General features: G+C 45.6%; 1 protein-coding gene across 2 annotated transcripts; it reads left to right on the forward strand.

Moving 5' to 3' along the window:
* The first annotated feature begins 412 nt into the window (after nucleotides 1-412).
* Nucleotides 413-18,802, forward strand: CNIH1 (cornichon family member 1). Of its 2 annotated transcripts, XM_089309694.1 has the most exons (6): nucleotides 453-548; nucleotides 6,094-6,162; nucleotides 6,395-6,442; nucleotides 10,019-10,131; nucleotides 11,879-12,022; nucleotides 14,291-18,802. In XM_089309694.1, the coding sequence occupies exons 1-6, from the start codon at nucleotides 468-470 to the stop codon at nucleotides 14,316-14,318; spliced, it is 483 nt and encodes a 160-aa protein (XP_089165820.1). In that variant the 5' UTR covers nucleotides 453-467; the 3' UTR covers nucleotides 14,319-18,802. The 2 variants fall into 2 exon arrangements, with proteins under 2 accessions (XP_051678830.1, XP_089165820.1); XM_051822870.3 differs by lacking the exon at nucleotides 6,395-6,442 and having other exon boundaries at nucleotides 413-548.
* The last annotated feature ends 237 nt before the right edge of the window (nucleotides 18,803-19,039 follow it).

Consider the following 19,039-nt stretch of genomic DNA (forward strand, 5'->3'; position numbering starts at 1 on the left):
GCTGGGTCCCCTTTGACCTTTCAGAACCTCCTACAGACATCCCTGTCTGGCTTATAATCGCGTAATTATTTAGTCAGTAAATATTCGTTTCCGGCATTATATTAAGTTCTTTCAGTGCAAAACTACTTCACTCATCTTTGTATCTCAAGAGAGAAGTATAAAACCTGGGACAAACTGGGCACTCATTCAGTAAATACTTGTTCAGAGAATAAACCAGACAACCAAAGAAAAAGAATCCAACTGTGCAGACAACATGAGTGCGATGCACACTCCAGCCATCAGAGGGCGCCAGCGCGGCGCCCCTGGTGCGCAGGCGCGCTGGGAGGCGGGCACCACGGCGGCGGCGGCGGCGGCGGCGGCGGCGGTCCTGGCTGCGGCCGGGGGAAGTGAATGGTTTTACCCAGAGGGCTCTGCGCCGCCTTTCTCCCGCTGGCACCGGCGCCGCTCCCTACTGCTCCTGCCCGGCCATGGCGTTCACGTTCGCGGCCTTCTGCTACATGCTGGCGCTGCTGCTCACCGCGGCGCTCATCTTCTTCGCCATCTGGCACGTGAGTAGCCGGGGCTGGGGGGAAGGCGGGCGAGGCGGCGGCGCAGCCCCTTCTCGCCCGGGGCCCACAGTGTCGGGGACGCGGCGGCCCCCCGGAGGTCGGTGCGCCGGGGGATGGGGCCGGGGCGGCGCGGGCCGCGCCGTGAGGGGTCTGCGCGCCCGTCCGCCTCGCGGCCTGGGGGCTGCAGGTTGGTGGGGGGCAACCGGGCGAGGGTCGCCTGGCCGGCGCGCGGCAGTGTCCAGGCGCAGGCCGCGCGCACCGCTACTCCGCCGCGGCGGGGTGGGGCGGCCGCGGTCCAGCCGGGCCCTGCGGGACAGCGCCCCGCACCCCCGGCGCTCCACATCCCGGGGGAGGCTGTCGAGGGCGCCCCGAGCCTCGGGACGCACTTAGCGAGAAGTTTTTACGAATGCTTATGATGTAATACCGAGTGCCTGCCTGATGGAGGGTTTCCGCAGGAGTGTGGCCAACGCCGATGGGCACAGCCCGGCCGAGATGCATTTCCAACCGGACGACTTCTAGGCACTTGTTGGGTCTGCGAATAGAATCGCGTCCTCTGCCAGCCCCCCCAGCCCCTCCTCGGGATTCCTGCTTCCTGTGAACTTGGACGCGGGGCGCGTTGCTTTGTCCACCGCCTCTCGCCGCTCCCCGCCCTAAGTCAGCTTTGACCGCCGGCTGTTTCTCTGGAGACGGTCTCCGAGCCACCTCTGTAATTTATGGTTGCCTGGTTTGGTAGAGGGCGTTTTAATTTGATTTTCAGAATGCTCAGAAACCGTCGGTTGCGCTGAAGGAGTTTTAATATCTTTGACTCGCATCCTGAAAAGCCCGTAGGATTAAAAAGCGCATCCTCAGTGGGCCCGAAGAGGAACAGGCTTAAGTTCCCGGTGACAGTTCTACCAGAGACTTTTTTAATTTAATTATTTTATTTTATATTATTATTTACAGATTTCTGGTTCTGTAGCATAAAGTGGGAGGCGTTGAGAGCCATGAGTTTTGTCTTCCTTTTGCTCCTGTCCTCCCCATAGCCCAGTGCCTTCTGGAATGATGGCCTCCCTTTGAACAGCTGAGGGTGTTCACCCCCAAGTCAGGTGTGGTCCTGCCCACGCCAGGGATTTGTTACGAAACATCCGGAGAAGCGGAGTGATGGGCTGGCAGCAGTGTCTTGTGCCAAAAGACGTCTCACAAGCAGAGACACGGCACGGACCATTCCCTTTGGCTCAGCAGTGCAATTCTACTTGGTTGCCACCCTGCCTGCTCGTGGACAGGGGCGTGCTTGGGTAGGCTGCTAACTTACAGACATGGCTGCTATCTCAGTGCTGGTCAGGAACAAGGAGGACCCTGAGGAGCGTCAGGGCTGGTGCCAGGGAAGCTGGAGCAGCCCCCGATGGAGCTGCAGTGTGTGGCCATGGCCTGGCCGTGGCCTGGCCGTGGCCTGGCCGTGGATGGGGTTCACTGGCGGTCACCTGCTGCTTGCTGCAAGGAGATTCCGAGCAAGGAGCTGCGCGGTGGCCCTTTCCACATTTTTACTTTTAGGACCACCTTGTGCTTGGCTTCAGGAAAACCGGAACCGCGCCTTTTAAAAAATGAGTAGTTTAATTTCAGCTTTGAAATGCATGTCTCCTGGAAGTAGATAATTTTAAGCCCTGTTACAGAATTAAAAAAAAAAAAGAATCCTGTCACAGGTTAATGGAGAGCCTTCATGCTTAGGGGTTTCTTAGTTCAGAGAGTCACTGCACCCTTTTGGAAACAATTCTAAACAAACATGTAATTTTTTTTTTTTGACAGGCAGAGTTAGACAGTGAGAGAGAGAGAGAGAGAGAAAGGTCTTCCTTCCGTTGGTTCACCCTCCAAATGGCTGCTACGGCTGGCGTGCTGTGCCGATCTGAAGCCAGGAGCCAGGTGCTTCTCCTGGTTTTCCATGCGGGTGCAGGGCCCAAGCACCTGGGCCATCCTCCACTGCCCTCCCGGGCCACAGCAGAGAGCTGGACTGGAAGAGGAGCAACTGGGACTAGAACCCGGTGCCCATATGGGATGCCGGCACTGCAGATGGAGGATTAACCAAGTGAGCCACGGTGCTGGCCCTGATAAACATGTAATTTTAAATTGTCTATTATCCACGTAACCTGAGCTTTTATTTTATTTTTTTTTTTAAGAATTTATTTATTTGAGAGTCAGAGAGACAGGTCTTCCATCTGCTGGTTCACTCCCCAAATGGCTGCAACCTGAGCTGGGCTGATCTGAAGCTAGGAGTCAGAAGCTTCTTCCGGGCAGGTGCAGGGACAAAACACTTGGGCCATCTTCCACTGCTTCCCCAGGCACATTAGCAGGGAGCTGGATCAGAAGTGGAGCAGCCAGGACTCAAACTGGTGCCCATATAGGATGCCAGCACCATAGGTGGCAGCTGTACCCGCTATACCACAGCACTGGCCCCTCTCTTTTCTTTCTTTCTTTCTTTCTTTCTTTTTTTTTTTTTTTTTAAAGATTTGTTTATTTATTTGAAAGTCAGGTACAGAGAGAGAGAGAGAGAGAGAAGAGACAGATCTTCCATTCACTGGTTCACTCTTTAAATGGCTACAATGGCTGGGGCTGGGCCAGGCCAAAGACAGGAGCCAGAAGCTTCTTCTGGGTCTCCCATGTGTGTGCAGGTCATCTTCTGCTGCTTTCGCAGGCGCATTAGCAGGGCGCTGGATTGGAAGTGGAACAGCTGGGACTTGAACCTGTGTCCATAGGGGATGCCAGTGCTGTGGACGGCAGCTTAACCTGCTGTGTCACAACACTATCCCCAGGTATCCTGAGTTTTATACTTGGCATCTTGAGAGATTTATCTGTTTTTTTATTTTTATATTTTGTGGGCGATCTTATGAACATTTTTGTTTAGCCACACAAAAAGCCACTGCAAAAGAGTTGAAATCCTCTCATTTAAGAATCCTATCGGAAGAGCATTGAAAACTCTCACTTAGGGCACTCAAACAGAAACACATTCGGCATCATATGCAAAAGGGCGCTGGAAGTCACCTAAAGGTAATGTCCGATAAAGAAAGTAGTGTTAAAGATAAGTTTTGTATTTTGCTATCAAATTTGATCTTGTTATAGGCAAATACTGTTTTTCTTTTGTGATGATGGTCCTTGTCTTGAACTTTATTACTAAAATGCAGTGGGGATATATCACAGTAGTGTCAGGTTGCTAATCATGTCCGTGAGTATTCAGAAATCAGTATCTTCTGATTTCACATTTATATATATATATATATATATTTTTTTTTTTTTTTGACAGGCAGAGTGGACAGTGAGAGAGAAAGACAGAGAGAAAGGTCTTCCTTTTGCCGTTGGTTCACCCTCCAATGGCCGCCACGGCTGGTGCGCTGCGGGCAGCGCACCGCGCTGATCTGAAGGCAGGAGCCAAGTGTTTCTCCTGGTCTCCCATGGGGTGCAGGGCCCAAGCACTTGGGCCATCCTCCACTGCCTTCCCGGGCCACAGCAGAGAGCTGGCCTGGAAGAGGGGCAACCGGGACAGAATCCGGCGCCCGGACCGGGACTAGAACCTGGTGTGCCGGCGCCGCAAGGCGGAGGATTAGCCTATTGAGCTGTGGCGCTGACCCACATTTATATTTTTATCATTTACTTGTGTTAGGGGCCATTAGAACAGGAAAATCTCCTGATGAATTCTTTTTTGTTGTTTTAATTTGTTGATTTTTATTTGAAAGGCTGAGTTACAGAGAGAGGGAGAGACAGAGAGAGAGTGATCCTCCATCCTCTGGTTCACTCCCCAGTGGCTGCAATGGCTAGAGCTGTGACAGACCAAAGCCAGGAGCCAGAAGCTTCTTCCAGGTCTCCCAAGTGGATGCAGGGGCCCAAGCACTTGGGCCGTCTTCTGCTGCCTTCCCAGGCACATTAGTAGGGAGCTGGATCGGAAGAAGAACAGCCTGGACTAGAAATGACATCTATATTGGATGCCGACACTGCTGGCAGTGGCTTAACCTGCTACTCCACAATGCCAGTTCCAAATTCTGTCCTTTTTAAAAAAAATCTCCAGTGTTTTTCTCTCTCCGCACCTTCCATTCAATATTTATTGAACACTTAAATATGTGCCAGGTGTCATTTTTATGTTTTAGGTCCTGGGCCACAGTAGTGAATACAGTAAAAATCTTGGTTCTCTTCAATGTTATTCTAGCATTACTGATTACTGATAATACAGGGCGGTGCTTGTCTCACTTAGAAAGATGCTATTCCCAACCCAGCAGGGGAGGCCGGGATCAGTTCTGTGTCCCCTGAGTAATCAGTGGCAGCAGCTGACATGGCTCCTCTGTGAACTTGCTGCCATTGGCCTCTCTGACACACGGTGTCAGTGCCACACGGTTGTGTATGGCCTGTATTTTGGGTCTAAGTACATTTTCACTTTGAAGTTCTGTGCTTTAGTGACCCCTAAGGTGATAGCCATATCCCTGCAGAGTGTGGACAAAAACTGCCGTGTGCCCTACAGCTCAGTCTGACACACACAGGAGCTGAGACCAGCTGAGGGGAGGGGACGTTGCTGTCTTCCATCCCGCTGGGGCGTAAACGGAGAAGGCTGGGCAAATCCCTTAGGTCTCTTGCTCCCGTTCTGTCATCCTCGCCCCGGTCCCGCGCACGCCTGCTTGTGTTGGTCAGATTTGCACGTGGTCTGTGGGAGGAAGGCCGAACTCCTCTCCAGGGCATGAGGGTGCAGCACCCGGGGCAGCCCCACCACCTCACAGCACGGGGAAGAGCTTCCCGCAGATTCCCCGGCCCTCGGCTGCCAGACAGCCTTGACCCCCTAACACTGGGGACTCTCCAGTTTCTGACGTCACCTGGGCGGGCCTGCCTGTGAGGCAGAGGTCAGCTACGGCCTCTATCCTGAGACTAATCCTGCAAAGTCAGGGTGAGCCTGCTCAGATCTGAAAGGCATCACCTTCTCACCTCCAGAGATACCTGCTGAGTTCAATAAACAAAGATTCTTCCCTTGGGCCTGAAGGGGAGCAAGTTGAAGTGCCAAGTCTGTCTCTGGTGTCTCAGCGGTGCTGTGGCAGGGGCAGGGCCTGCCCACATCATTCAAAGTGCTCCTGCAACGTGCAAGCGAACCTGTTGGTAAATGCCAGTGAAGTGCTACCTGCAAACATGCACGAGAGTGCCGTTAACTTTGCCTGAGACAGTCAGGAAAACCCCAGAGAGTAGTTGATACATAGGAAGCAGGTTTTTAAGAGAAAGAGGAGTTTGGATAAATAATTGTGGAGGTAGGGGAAGTCATATCTCAAGTAGAGAAAATAAGAGAACGGGTATTGAAGAGATGGAAATTTGAAGGTAATGAGCTCAGTGATATCAGATCATTTTAATGATAATGACATAACAGTGTTTTCAGTTCTTTTAATCTGATTCTTGTGGTTCTTGCTATTAGTATGTGTTGTTTACTGTAAATTGGTTTGCTTTTACTTTCGTTTTATTAACTTGTTTCAGTAGTTATTTGATGGTGGGGCAGGTTTGTTGCTCCTTTTTATTCAAATGAGTGGTCCTAACTGTTTTAATTTTATTTTAGATTATTGCATTTGATGAGCTGAAGACTGATTACAAGAACCCTATAGACCAGTGTAATACCCTGAATCCTGTAAGTTACAATATAGGATTTGTCTATAGATTTTTATATTTTGATATAATTTTGAAAATGGCCAGTATTCTCAGTGGCATGGTATATTTGTACTTTTTGAAATAGGCACAGTTTTTAAAATGTTTTTTTTTCTGTCATGTGTGACTATTCTGACTATTATTAATCTGCTGGTGATCTTGTCAGCTGTCATACTAACATTCTTCCAATCTGCTTTTTACGTTGTCGGCCAAAGACAGTTGAAAAGGTCAAAAAGATTAAAAGAGTCAAAATTGCACTAAAGGTGTGTACTGCTTTTCAGTTTAATGCTTTGATGCTACTTCATTTCATGGGGAGGGTAGGGCGTTTGTATTGTTCTGTTCAGTGTGCTTGTTCATATGCCTGTTGAGGTTTATGATTTCATGAAACTTCATACTTTATGCAAATATTTGCTTGCTGGCCCAGTCAAGTAGGGAAAGCTGTTAAATGCTTATGCCTTTTTAAATGTCATAGCCATAGGCACTTCTGTATTAAATTATTTGGTGCAGTGTTTGAAAGTTGGTTAACATAAAGCGCCTTTCTAACAGAGTTGAGATTATTCTTGAGTTGTGGCTTTATTGTGAGGTGGGAGGCAGGTGGCATCTTTGGTAGGGACTTAGCTGCCTTGACTAGCTTTAGCTCTGGCTAGGGGTGTTCTGGAGTAGATTCAGCCTCTCCGCTACTGCTTTTTCTTAGCCTTTCAGGTGGATAGCTCTGTTCTTGCATTCTGGAATCTTGAGGTAATTGCCCTTTGGACTTACGCTGCTAGAATTTCATAGAAAGCAATTTGTCTACAAATGTCTAGAGTTACGTGTAGTGCATGTCCATTCTCAGTCTCTAAGACAGACCTGTCCTACACTAAGCTGTGAGATGGAATGGAGTTAGTGATCCTGTGGCTCCATTTGCTTAGAGGTTTTATGGATTTTTTTTTTTTTTTTACTTTTGTAGGAAAATTTTCTTCCAGTTCATAGGTTTAATTTGACTTCAGTAGTCTGAAGCAGAAGGAAAACAATGGATGCATTTTCAAGAAGTGAAATATAGTAATTCATCCTTAAAAATACAATGAAATAGGAGTATGTGTAGCATTTAGTTGTGTAAAATGCCAGTGCACTAGCACACTGGCAGAGCTGACAGATGGAAGAAACATCTGTCGTGTGAGTTTGCTACCTTATCAGTTTTCCAGGTACAAGTGAATGATGGTTTGATTTTTAGTTTGTCTTTTGAGAACTGTTACAGGAAGACTTGATGTAGATACAAGGATAACTGTTAACTTAGCAGCTGTGGCTCTGTTCTGTGGCATGAAATGGGAGGAAAAGAATGCCTTCTGGTTGGAAATACTATGTTCATTATAAAAATCCCAACCTTAGAAGTTGAAACTAATTGTTACCAGGAAACAAGTAGACTGCAGGCTCTCCTTTTGACAGTATTTTCTTCTGGAATGAATAGTATTCTGTGCTCTTTGGCTTTTTTATTACTGCCAGTAACCAACTGATGAGGAGAGTAATAGTAACTGCAGTTAGACGAGGCCTTTGTTGGGTGCCAGGCTGTGTGCTAACCATTATACCTGGATTTCGTTGGTTCAGCTCTCGTGCCAGTCCTCAGAGGTCGGTGTATTTTCGTTCTCATGAGCAGGAGAGTGTGTGGATGGCTTGGCGAGCTGAAAGCACTTCGCTCAAGGTTCCGCAGCTAAGGGAATGCCAGAATTGGAACCCGGACAGCCTGAGTTTTTGAAGCTAAAGCTCGTATTTCCCTAATTCATTGTTATTTAAGAGGAGCAAATTTCATTTTAACATAATATGCCTGATTTCTGGCTTTTCTTAATGGAAAGAAAGTGTCACTGAGAACACACATGAGCCAAACCCCCTGCCGCCACGGGGGTAGGGAGGTCAGGGTGTGGCCGCCCAGGTCGCGCCGTGGCTAGGGTGCCGATCATTGGCTGAGCATCAGTGCATCTGACAGTTTTCCCTATCAAAGTTTGTTTTGACAGTTCTGCCAAAGTATGGGGGAAGACACATATCCTAATTTCCAAAAACGAGAACTTCAACAAGAGAGTATTATATTTTGCGTGCCTGAGTACTGCCACTTGAGCCGTGTTTGCGTGAGGTACTTGTCCTGGATACTAGTTTGTGTATGAACTTGAGTTCTTAAGGAGGGTAAGTTTTGTGGTACTCACAGGGCATTTCATCACTGAAGAGCTGGTTTTTGTGAGATGCATAACAAGTGTATCTGAACTTGTTTTTGAGAAGGGAGGGAAATGTGAATTTTTTTTCGTATTAGAACTGGTGAGTTGCAGGTTATCTTCACACTCTTACAAAATAAGTGCTTAAGAGCAGTGTGGGTTGTGCTGATTTGAAAATCATGCCCTTTCCATACCCTAGCTGGGAAGGGTGGGCTGAATGATTGCATAATGATTTGTATCTGTTGACTTCAGAGGGCTGAAGTAGGCTTATTGTCTTAGGAAGAAAATCTCTGATATTTAAACAGAGCAGCTCTGGTGGAATTTGTAATAAAATGCCTATTTTTCTTCATTTGTCTTGATTGTAGTCACTGGGCTTTGATAGATGCTGATTCAAAGGTTCCTGCTACAAGTTTACATGTGTGTGCAGAGTTGATCTTCTGTTTATTGTTGTTTATTATATTGCTTACCTTTGTAGAAGATACCTGGCTAGTGGCATACATTATTTGGTTTTTACTGGGATTTCCTCTAAAATAGTATTCGTTACAAAGTTGAATAGTTTTAGATTGGTAAAAGTAATTTGACTATTAGAAAATGGGCTTTAGTATGTAGTATAATTATTTCTACAGCCATGGTTTCCCCTCGGGAAAAGTCTGAAGATGTTGAAGAATCACGTGATTTGAACGTGGGCTGAAATAAACTTGGGAAACTGGCTGCACAGCTCTGAGTTACTGGGGCTTCTTTGGCCAAAACTTTCCTTGAAGGGTTTTGATATTTTTGTTTAAGACATTGGTCTGAAATCTTGACGATTATAAAGATGTTAAATAAAGCACTAGCTCTTGGTGACTTTATGAAAACCATTTTGCTTAAATTAGCTTTTCCTCACTAAATACTGCCTCCTACCAAAAGGTTTTGAGTTCTGAGTGTCCACTGGTCTTAGGCTGTGTCTCTAGCGATTTGCTAGCAGGCAAGGCAGAAAGAGAAATAAAGGTCATGGAAGAATGAGAACTCAGGGACCTGGGAAATTCCAATTTCGTGGATGAGAACTCCGTCTTTTCCCTCCTACATTGCAGAAAGCACATCCTTTGCATTTGTGCTTCTTAGTGCTCGTCCCCTGACTGTGCTGAGATGATTGGCTGATTGCTTTCCATTGAAAAATGACTCATGGTAATGTGATGTGGTTTGCTAAATACTATATATGTAGCAGTCCTGGTTTCTGTAAAAGGCTTAAAAACACTACTGTGTGAACTTCTAAAGGACAGTTTTGTTTTTGTGGACTTTTTGTGCCGTGTTGCATGTGATCAGATACTTCATTTTTATATTTTTATCAGTGTTGAGTAGCAGAAAGAAGTATTCCAATCCATGAGTGGAGAAGTGAACAGTCTGGGTGGTAACTTTGTATAATTCAACTGGTTGCTTAGAGAATATGAGTTTTAAATTTTAAGCCTTATTTTACAGCAAGCTGTATCTTCCGATCAGCTTGCTTGTAGCCCTGCTTTTGGTAAAAAGTAAAAGTAAAAATGTGGCGCTAAAACTCAGTAAAATCGTTTGTCTCTGATTTAAGAGTGAGTTTTCATTATGGAAACTTGGTTGCCACCTGCCCTCCAGAGTAGCCGCTGTTGACGGTCACTGCGCTGTGATAACGGGCTTGTGTTTTTCTTCCAGCTTGTACTTCCAGAGTACCTCATCCATGCTTTCTTCTGTGTCATGTTTCTTTGTGCAGCAGAATGGCTTACACTGGGTCTCAATATGCCCCTCTTGGCATACCATATTTGGAGGTAATATTTAGATATGCTTTTAATATTTTTCCTAATTAAAATTTAATTGTACTGTAGTTGATATGCTAGCCACCGAAATGAAAATTGAAAATCAATTGGTATTTATTTTTTTAAAGATGTATTAACTTATTTGAAAAGCAAAGTAATAGAGAAAAGAGAAAGAGAGAGAGAGGACTGAGGGGAGAGAGAGTGAGAGTGAGCACACCCTTCCCTACGCTGGTTCACTCCCTGAAGGCCTGCAGCATCCCGGGGCTGGGCCAGGCTGAAGCCAGGAGCCAGGAGCTCCATCTGGGTCCCACCTGGGTGAAAGGCCGCGAGTACCTGAACCATCACTGCTGTCTTCCCGGGTGTACATGAGGAGGAAGCTCAGTCTGCATCAATCCCAGGCACTCCGATGTGGGATGTGGTTATCCCAGGTGGCAGCTTCACTCAAGTACCACACACCCACACTGGCATTTCGTTTTCTAGAAACCGAATGGATGGGGACCGATGTTCTGGCACAACGGGCTGAGCTGGCATCTGTGACGCCAGCATCCCATATGGGCACCAGTTCAAGTCCTGGCTACTCTACTTCTGATTCAGCTCCCTGCTAACGTGCCTGGGAAGGCAGTGGGTGATGACCCAAGTGCTTGGGCCCCTGCACCCTCATGGGAGACCAGGAAGAAGCTCCTGGCTTTGGCCTGGCCCAGGCCAGCCCTGGCCATTGGCAGCCATCTGAGAGAGAACCAGAGGTTGGAAGCTCTCTCTCTCTGTTTCCCCTTCTCTCTCTTTGTAACTCTTTGCCTTTCAAAAGAGTAAATAAGTCTTTAAAAAAGAAAGAAGTCAAATGGATGAACAAATAGCTGTTTTAATACCTATCATAGAGCTTACTTAATTACTTCTTGAAGGGATTTTTAAAGAAAAGGAAGGCTGACTTACATACAGTAAGTGCACAGGTCTGGGGCCTGCAGATGAATGAGGTCTTATGAATATTTACACCTGGGCAGCCGCCACCGAGCTGCAGGGGATGCAGCAGCTGCAGCCCCAGGAGATCCTCTTGTGTCGGGGCTCAAGGCCACTGACCTCCGTCAGCTTAGATGAGTTTTCCCTGTCTTTAAAGATGTACAGCACGTGTTGAATTTCTTTCTCCGTGTTTACTTTGTGACTATAAATAAACTTCGGTTATTTGTAAAAGATAGTCGTATTTCATAACTAATAGTTAGATCTGCCCTTTCTAGAGTTGGAGATTTTTGCTTTAGATAGGCACGTCACAGTCTCATGGCCTTGAGTTTAGGAAGTGCTTACGGAAGTGGCATTTAGGAGTAAAGTGGTACGTCTGAGACTGGCTCCGAAACGGCTCAGAAAGTGTTCTCAAGGTTAGAGAACGAAAGAGAAGGCGGATACAGGCGTGGTGAACATGCGTGTTTGGAATATCTGAGTGAAGGGTTCTTGTACCTTTTCTGTAAGTCTAATGTTATGTCAGTATAAAAAGTTGAAAATACCCTGATTTCATTTTTACTGTTATTTCTGTTTTTCTTGGATTTCTGAAAATGTAGACACCACATATGACTTGTTTAGCTAACCCTTTGTGCTCATTTTGGAGCTCTGGTTGTAAATTAAGGTGATGAAATGCCAGAATTCCACGTGACAGTGTGTTTGCCTGTGTGGACCACCTGTCGGCCACAGCTGTTTGGGAAGGGAAACCCTCTCTCCCAAGCTGCAGGCCTCCTGCCCTTTCTCAGTGGCTAATAGACTGTGTTTATTCCAGGTACATGAGTAGACCAGTGATGAGTGGCCCGGGACTCTATGACCCCACAACCATCATGAATGCAGATATTCTAGCATATTGTCAGAAAGAAGGATGGTGCAAATTAGCTTTTTATCTTCTAGCATTTTTTTACTACCTATACGGGTAAGTTTAAAAAGGTGAAAGTATGATTTTCCTTTGCTGCCTCCCAAATTTGCAGGCATTCTGGTCTTAGTACCCTAATTAGAGTCCACTTGACGAATAACTGCATGTCTTGAGCAGTGGTGACTGGTAATGGCACAGTTCAACATGCCACGCGCTGGTGCTCGCCCCAGCAGGCAGCTGGTGTCAGCAGTGGCTGGGTGCTGCTTGCCGCAGGCTGTTCAGACACCGTCACTTGGGAGAGGACAGTCTTCGCTGTCCGCGCAAAGTGCTGGCGTTGAGGGGATGGGACTGTGTGTGTACAAAGAACGTTTCTGCTGGGAGCTGGCGTGTTGATGCTTTCCTCCGTGTTCTTCGTAACCTGTGTGCACTGCCCTTTATTTCCTGGAGTGTTTGATTGGAGTGGGATGAGTGAATGAAAGCGCTCTGCCTTACGGGGCGGCGAGTTACCAGTGGATGGTGTCCTTGTCCCTTTAGGTTAAGGTTTCTCAGCTTTGGCACTGTTGACATTGTGGGCTGGGTAATTCTTTGTTGTGAAAGCTGTCCAGGAGAGTTAGCCGCATGCCAGGCCTCTACTGATTATGTGCCAGTAGTGCCCCTGCCCCAGTCACACAACCAGAAATGTCTCTGGGCATTGTCAGATGCCCCATGGGGCAAAACTGCCCTGGGTGAGAAGCTCTGGCATACTTATGTGCTGTAAAATGGCTGCTTATTAAAAGCAGACAAGGACATGGTTAAGCGTGGAATCAGAGTGATGCTTTAAGCTGTGTAAATATAGTAGAGCTCTCCCCTCATTTTCAAAATATAAAAATATTAGCTGTGCACAATGAAATTGAAGAGCTAATGGAATTCCCATTCCTTTCCTTTTGTTACTGGAAGCTTGATGAGAATTCTCACCTCAGCACTGCGCTATGTCGTATGTGCCGGTGAGAGCCCCGCCAGCTGGTAATAAAATCCTCTTGCTGCTTGTCAGTGGAAGAATGAGAATCCCTTAGTGCAGCCACAGGTGCTTCTCAGATATGCAGCAAAGGTAGCGAGCAGGTTCTGAAAAGTGAAAATTCATGTTATTCTAACTCCAAGTTAATTTTCACTTTTGACGTTCCTGTAACAAGTGTGTAGAACAGTACTGCTCTGTAGTGAGCACTTAAACTTGCTGAAAGGAAGAAAAAAAAATGAATGATCAAATGAACTATAAAACTGGAGATGTGGGGCTGGCGCTGTGGCGTAGCGGGTAAAGCCACCACCTGCAGCACCAGCATCCCATATGGGCGCTGGTTCGAGTCCCTGCTGCTCCACTTGGGATCCAGCTCTGCTACGGCCTGGGAGAAAGCAACAGAGGACGGCCCAAGTGTCTGGGCCCCTGGCACCCATGCAAGAGACCCTGATGAAGCTCCTGGCTCCTGGCTTCTGCCCGTCCCATTGCAGCCACCTGGGGAGTGAAAGAACAGACGGAGGATCTCTCCCCCACTACCCCGTAACTCCGATTTTCAAATAAATAAAACAGTCTTTTTAAAAAAAAAAAAAAAAAAAACAAACTGGAGATGTGCAGTTGTGGAAAATGTTCACAAGGTTGAGGCAGCACTTGGATGTTTGTTGCGTTTCAAGATTGTCTACCAAAGATTGCTTACCGCCTTACTTTGCGTTTCTGTTTAGAGGTGTGTGCTTTGAGACATGTGCTTTTTGAACCATGCTCTTATGCCCTGCCTCCCTCACGCTTCATGTGAAAATTGCCCTTGGTAGTTGAAGCTGAAGTAAATGCTCACTGCCTTTTTTGCTGGTTTGTCCTGTTTTCCGTTGCTCTTGCTTAGAGCGCTTCTCTGATGGGAGTGTTCCTTAATTGTCCATTCCCTTCTATTAAATGGGAATAATGACAGTGCCTGCCTCCTAGGACTGCTTGAGTTACGTGAGGTGATGCCTGTGAGAGAGCTGGCATGGGCCTCACACGACCGGTGCCCTCCACAGATGTGCTCTGCTGGGCTGAGATGTGGCCCTGAGCACGGTGGCCTTTGAATTACTTCTCAAAGCCCTGGTCCCCATGGAGCTCTCAGCCGTGCTGCTTGCTTGCTAAAACTGGGAAGGAAATAAGGGACCATTACAACACTGCCCGCCGCCAAATCTTAGGGTAGGCGAAAGTCCACAGACGCAGATGAAGCTCCCATGTGAGTTGTCTCCGCTGCACTCTGCAGTGTGCAGTGTGACGCCGACGCAGCTTCTTGATGCGCTCAGGTTTGTAGGTTGTGTGCGTTGTAACAGCTCTTTTCTTCTTTGCAGCATGATCTATGTTTTGGTGAGCTCTTAGAACAACACCCAGAAGACGTGGTCCAGTTCAGTGCATGCAAAAAGCCACCACATGAAGGGATTCCTTCCAGCAAGATCCTGTTTCCAAGAGTAGCCTACGGAAGCTGATCAGTTACTTTCAAAATGACTCCTTATTTTTTAAATGTTTCCACATTTTTGGCTTGTGGAAAGACTGTTTTCATATGTTACATTCAGATAAAGAATTTAAATGGAATTACGTATAAATTAATATAAAATGATTACCTCTGGTGTTGACAAGTTTGAACTTGCACTCTTTAAGGAACAGCCATAATCCTCTGAATGATTGCATCAATTGCTGACTGTCCTTAGTCCATTGGAAGCATTTCTTTATAGGAACTTCTAGGGCTTATTTTGGTTTTATTGAAATGCCATCTAATTATAAATTAGCTGTAGATATCAGGTGCTTCTGATGAACTGAAAATGTATATCTGACTTGTGGGAAACTTCATGGGTTTCCTCATCTATCATGTAGATGATTATGGATACACTTAGACAAATAAGAAGAGTGGGATTTTTTTCCCTTCGACTTGAATATTATCCCTGTATATTGCATGAATGAGAGATTTCCCATAGTTCCATCAGAGTAATATACTTGCTTCGATTCTTAAGCATAAGTGAACATGATATAAAAATGTATGCTGAATTATTTGTGAAGAATGCATTTAAAGCTATTTTAAATGTGTTTTTATTTGTAAAACATAAGTAAGAAATTGGTTATGCTTACTGTTCTAATCTGGTGGTAACGGTATTCTTAAGAATTTGCAAGTACATTAGATGTTCAGAATGGAATGAGAGAGAAAGCTGTATCACCATCCTGCTGTTCCTTTAGTGCAATACAATAAAACTCTGAAATTAAGACTTATTTTCAGTGCATTGTTTTAAAAATGACAAGTAGTGATTTTTTAAACTTGCTTCAATCTGTAACAAAGACCTATTACTGTCATTAGAGGAAAAACAGAACTGGAGAATATTATCCTGTAGTTTTTCTTAGAAATACCATGCCTGGATCTAAAATGCATGATTTTCAGACGGCCACGAGTGCTCCCGTCTCGTCCTCTGGGGAGGGCATCAGTGATGACGACAGGACGCATCCTTTCTCTTAACAGCTGAACAACATCAAGCACTTAGAATGTTTCACGTTTCTTTCTCCTTTCTGAAAGAGCTGGTTTTGAGGTAAAGGAGCTTGTCAGTTTGAAATGTTGCTGCTGCTTGCATGGCAGGTGAGTTGTGGCTAGCACGTGGTCGGAAGCATTCCTGGGCCTTATTTGGGACGAGGAAGTTCAGGTGGTTGAGGAGGATGCAAGTCCCCAGCAGAGGATCGAGAGAAGGAAAGCCACGTGCAGCATTCCCCGGGGCGATGGGGCGGTTACGGATGTGCCCGCGGAAGCCTTGCTCTAGGAGCTTCTCACTGGCAGAGCACCGCTGCGGTAGAATGCCTGCCCACCCCTGGGAGAGCAGCTGTTTCCAGTAGGGAGTGAGTAATTGGGCTGAGTATGTTGAAGAGGATGTAGAACCAGAGACTGGGGAGTCCAGCCATTTCACAGCAGGGATGCTCTGAGGATCTTGTACTTCATGGTCTGGAGACCAGCTTAGGGGAGTCTGACTGCTTGTCAGTTCAGCCAGTAAATCACTTAGCGAGCACTCACTGGGCACTGATAGGAGCATTCAATTTCAGGCCCCCTCCCCTCCCTGCCTGCCCCAATGTGGGTACCCACTTCTCATTTTTCTTTCTTGTTCACAAGTACTTTGGAGCCTGAGTTCTGGCAAAGCCTTCTGTATTCCACATTGGTTTCCTGGGGCTCTTACCATAGTCTTCCTCTCCCAAGTATTCTCTTGAACCCCTCTTCTCCTAGGAAACACTACTTTATAAATTTTATCATTTTAATCTATTCTGGAATATTTTCCAGGATTAATGCGAGGTTTACTGGTCGGAAGGCACATTCGCGTGCTTCCAAAATTCTGATTCCTTAGGGGTGATTGACAGTGAGGTTCGCCCATCTCGGTGGAATGTTAGTTCCTGGGCAGGTGAGTGATTAGAAGGTTGAGCTGTGGGATGCTCTTGTCTACCTGCCTTTACCTTTTCCAGTGTGTTATGAAATTGAATCACCAAGAGAAAGCAGAAAGGAAATACTTGCGTCCAGCCATACCTGTTAGCGCTTTTCCTTCTTCGAATTTATCACTCCTGTCAGTCTTCGGGGTGGCCCTGGCCTGCCCTGTGCCATGCCTGCGGATTCAGTCAAGCCAAGAGTGTGCGTTTGTAATCCTTTTCAGTTCCTATCCGATGCTCCCTGTGCAGTGACACCTGTTTATTGAGGTACTTTCTTCTCATAATCACTTGTGATATCTTATGCTTCTGTTGGCCTTTAAGAGCTTCAGAAACAGTTTTCGTTTTTGCCTGTTCTGTTGCACCATCTAAACCAACAGCTCTTGGTTCCTATGCTAGGACATACTCTTGAAGAATTTTTTAGATACTAAATGTGATCTACGTAGCAGTTCTTTAGAGTAACAGTATTCTATCATGGCAATGTGCCTCTTACTCAGTAAGGAGTTTGTATTAGTTTTCATCCCTGAAACAAATACCTGAAGAGAAGCTACTTAACAGAGGAAGAGGGGTATTTTGGCTCACAGATTTGGAGGTTCACAGTCCAAGACTGGGTGACCCCACTGATCTGGCATCTGATGAGGAGGAATGCAGGCAGAGGAAGCAGCACGGAGCAAGCCAGAAGGCAGGGAGAACCTGCTGGTCCCCTGTGCCAGGGTCTCTCTGGGGGTTCCACCTCAGCAGTCTCATCCAATCTGGTCACTTCCCAAAAGCCACCTTCATAGAGCACAACTGGATTAAATCTCTACCTTTAATCTATGATTGGAGACCAAGCCACATGGACCTTTGGGGAACATCCAATCTAATGTCCACACTAGAGCAGGGTTGTGTGTTAGAATCTGTTTGTGCATATCTAAATGTCGGTAATGCTGTGTGATGGTTTTCATGATGCTCAGCTGCTTTCCCTACTTCCCACTCCAGGTTAGACGAGAATTGGTCCCAGGCTTTTGGACAGACTGCTCATTTGTTTGAAGTTTGAATTATTTTTCATATGAAGGGAAGTGATAGGAAATGACCAGACCGTCCACTTTTGATGTGTATTGAGAATTGGTAAACTGGTTAAACCATGAATGGCCAGCCCGATAAATTCAGATGCATGAACAGTGATTGTCAGAAGATAGCAAAGTGGGTGGCTGTGTGGATCATGTCTCATTTAAAGCTTGCCCACTGTTCTTCAATACTACTCATGCAAATATCTCTCATAAAGCTCTTCTCTGTGCTCCAAAACAATGTATCTTGAAAATGTCAATTACTTGCATATAAACAAAATAGAGCCGTATAAGCTTTGAAGCTGGACAGATATTTCCCTTCGTACAGCACTTCTCTTTTCCTCTGATTGTGTGTTTAGGAATAGTGCTCGTGAGATAGCACTACCATGATGCAGGTGGCAGCTTCTGAGTACCTCTTGTGCCCTGCATGGAGAGCTCTCTTTAGGTGTGGCTCTATCAGTGAAATCTGACTTGGCAAATCCATTTAAGTCATGAAATGTATTTAAGAAGTATACATCTGTACTTCATCTGTGTCATTTAATATCCACAAATGTATATCTTTCAATAATCAGCTGGGTAGTAGAATTCTGTGTCAGAAATTTTGATGGCAAAAATATTTTAAAACACTTTTAGAAAGGATTGAGAAATATGGATGCTTTGTCTAGCATCGTTCATGATAGTACTCATGTTCATCCTTTCTGGAAACAATGTCCGTCTCAAATAATTTTAAGCTCATTTTGCTCAAACCAGTCATTGATTGGCAGTCAGACCAGCAGCTAAGAAGTTTCTGGTACTAGTAATATAGCTTAGAAGATCATTCTGAACAAGTACTGTAGAGTGAAGCTGAAAGAAAAAACTTAATTCTGTTTCCGAATGTGTGACTAGCTTCCTTGTAACAATTTGACATTCAGAGCTATAAAGCTAAATGTCTAAAAGCAGTAAATAACTGCTGTGTGTTATGCTGGTTTTGGAGAAATAGTTCTAACTGTCTAAGATGTGGGGTTGAATTTGGTCCTGTGTTAACATACATTTGTGGAAGATGTAGAGAACATGTTGACATGAGTAAGAATGAATTCTCATATATGTCCATTTGTACAATGCTTTTAATCAGTATTTAGATCTCTTTGGTTACCATGTTTATGTATATTGGAGAAGAAAAATTTCTTAGATGGATGACTGGGTAGACCTTAAAACAACTAAGAGAAACATAAAATGTGGTTAGCTGTCTATCTGTTCCCCTTGTTTGTTAAAATCTGAGTTAACCTTATGGTGCTGTACCGCTGCCCAAAGAAATGCTGTTAAGTAGCCCTACCTTACTCCATAGAGCTTGCTTATTCTGCTTTTGTATATTTAATAAAAATTGTCTCAAATGTTTCCTTGTGAAGTTTATGGATAATGGTTGAGCATTTGTGTTAATTCAGTGTTAAATGCAGGCACCTCTGGTTTGTGTATGACTAGGACTCTGCACTTTCTCATCCCCCCACCACACACATTTTGGGGGATACACATAGGTTAGGCAAAAAAAATACTTTTCCTGGAATGTTGGAATTACATGTTATTAAACTGTACGATTCTATTCCAGTAGCGACACTCCCACAATATGTTATGGAA

This window comes from Oryctolagus cuniculus, chromosome 12 (assembly GCF_051225735.1).
Source record: "Oryctolagus cuniculus isolate XC-2025 breed Fujian yellow rabbit chromosome 12, ASM5122573v1, whole genome shotgun sequence".
NCBI lineage: Eukaryota > Metazoa > Chordata > Mammalia > Lagomorpha > Leporidae > Oryctolagus > Oryctolagus cuniculus.

Excerpts from the sequence above, each read along its gene's own strand:
- CNIH1 (XM_089309694.1), top strand. The coding sequence starts at position 468 with ATGGCGTTCACGTTCGCGGCCTTCTGCTACATGCTGGCGCTGCTGCTC. Across the intron at positions 10,132-11,878 it reads TTGGCATACCATATTTGGAG|GTACATGAGTAGACCAGTGA; the intron begins GTAATATTTAGA and ends TGTTTATTCCAG. Across the intron at positions 12,023-14,290 it reads TTTTTTTACTACCTATACGG|CATGATCTATGTTTTGGTGA; the intron begins GTAAGTTTAAAA and ends TCTTCTTTGCAG.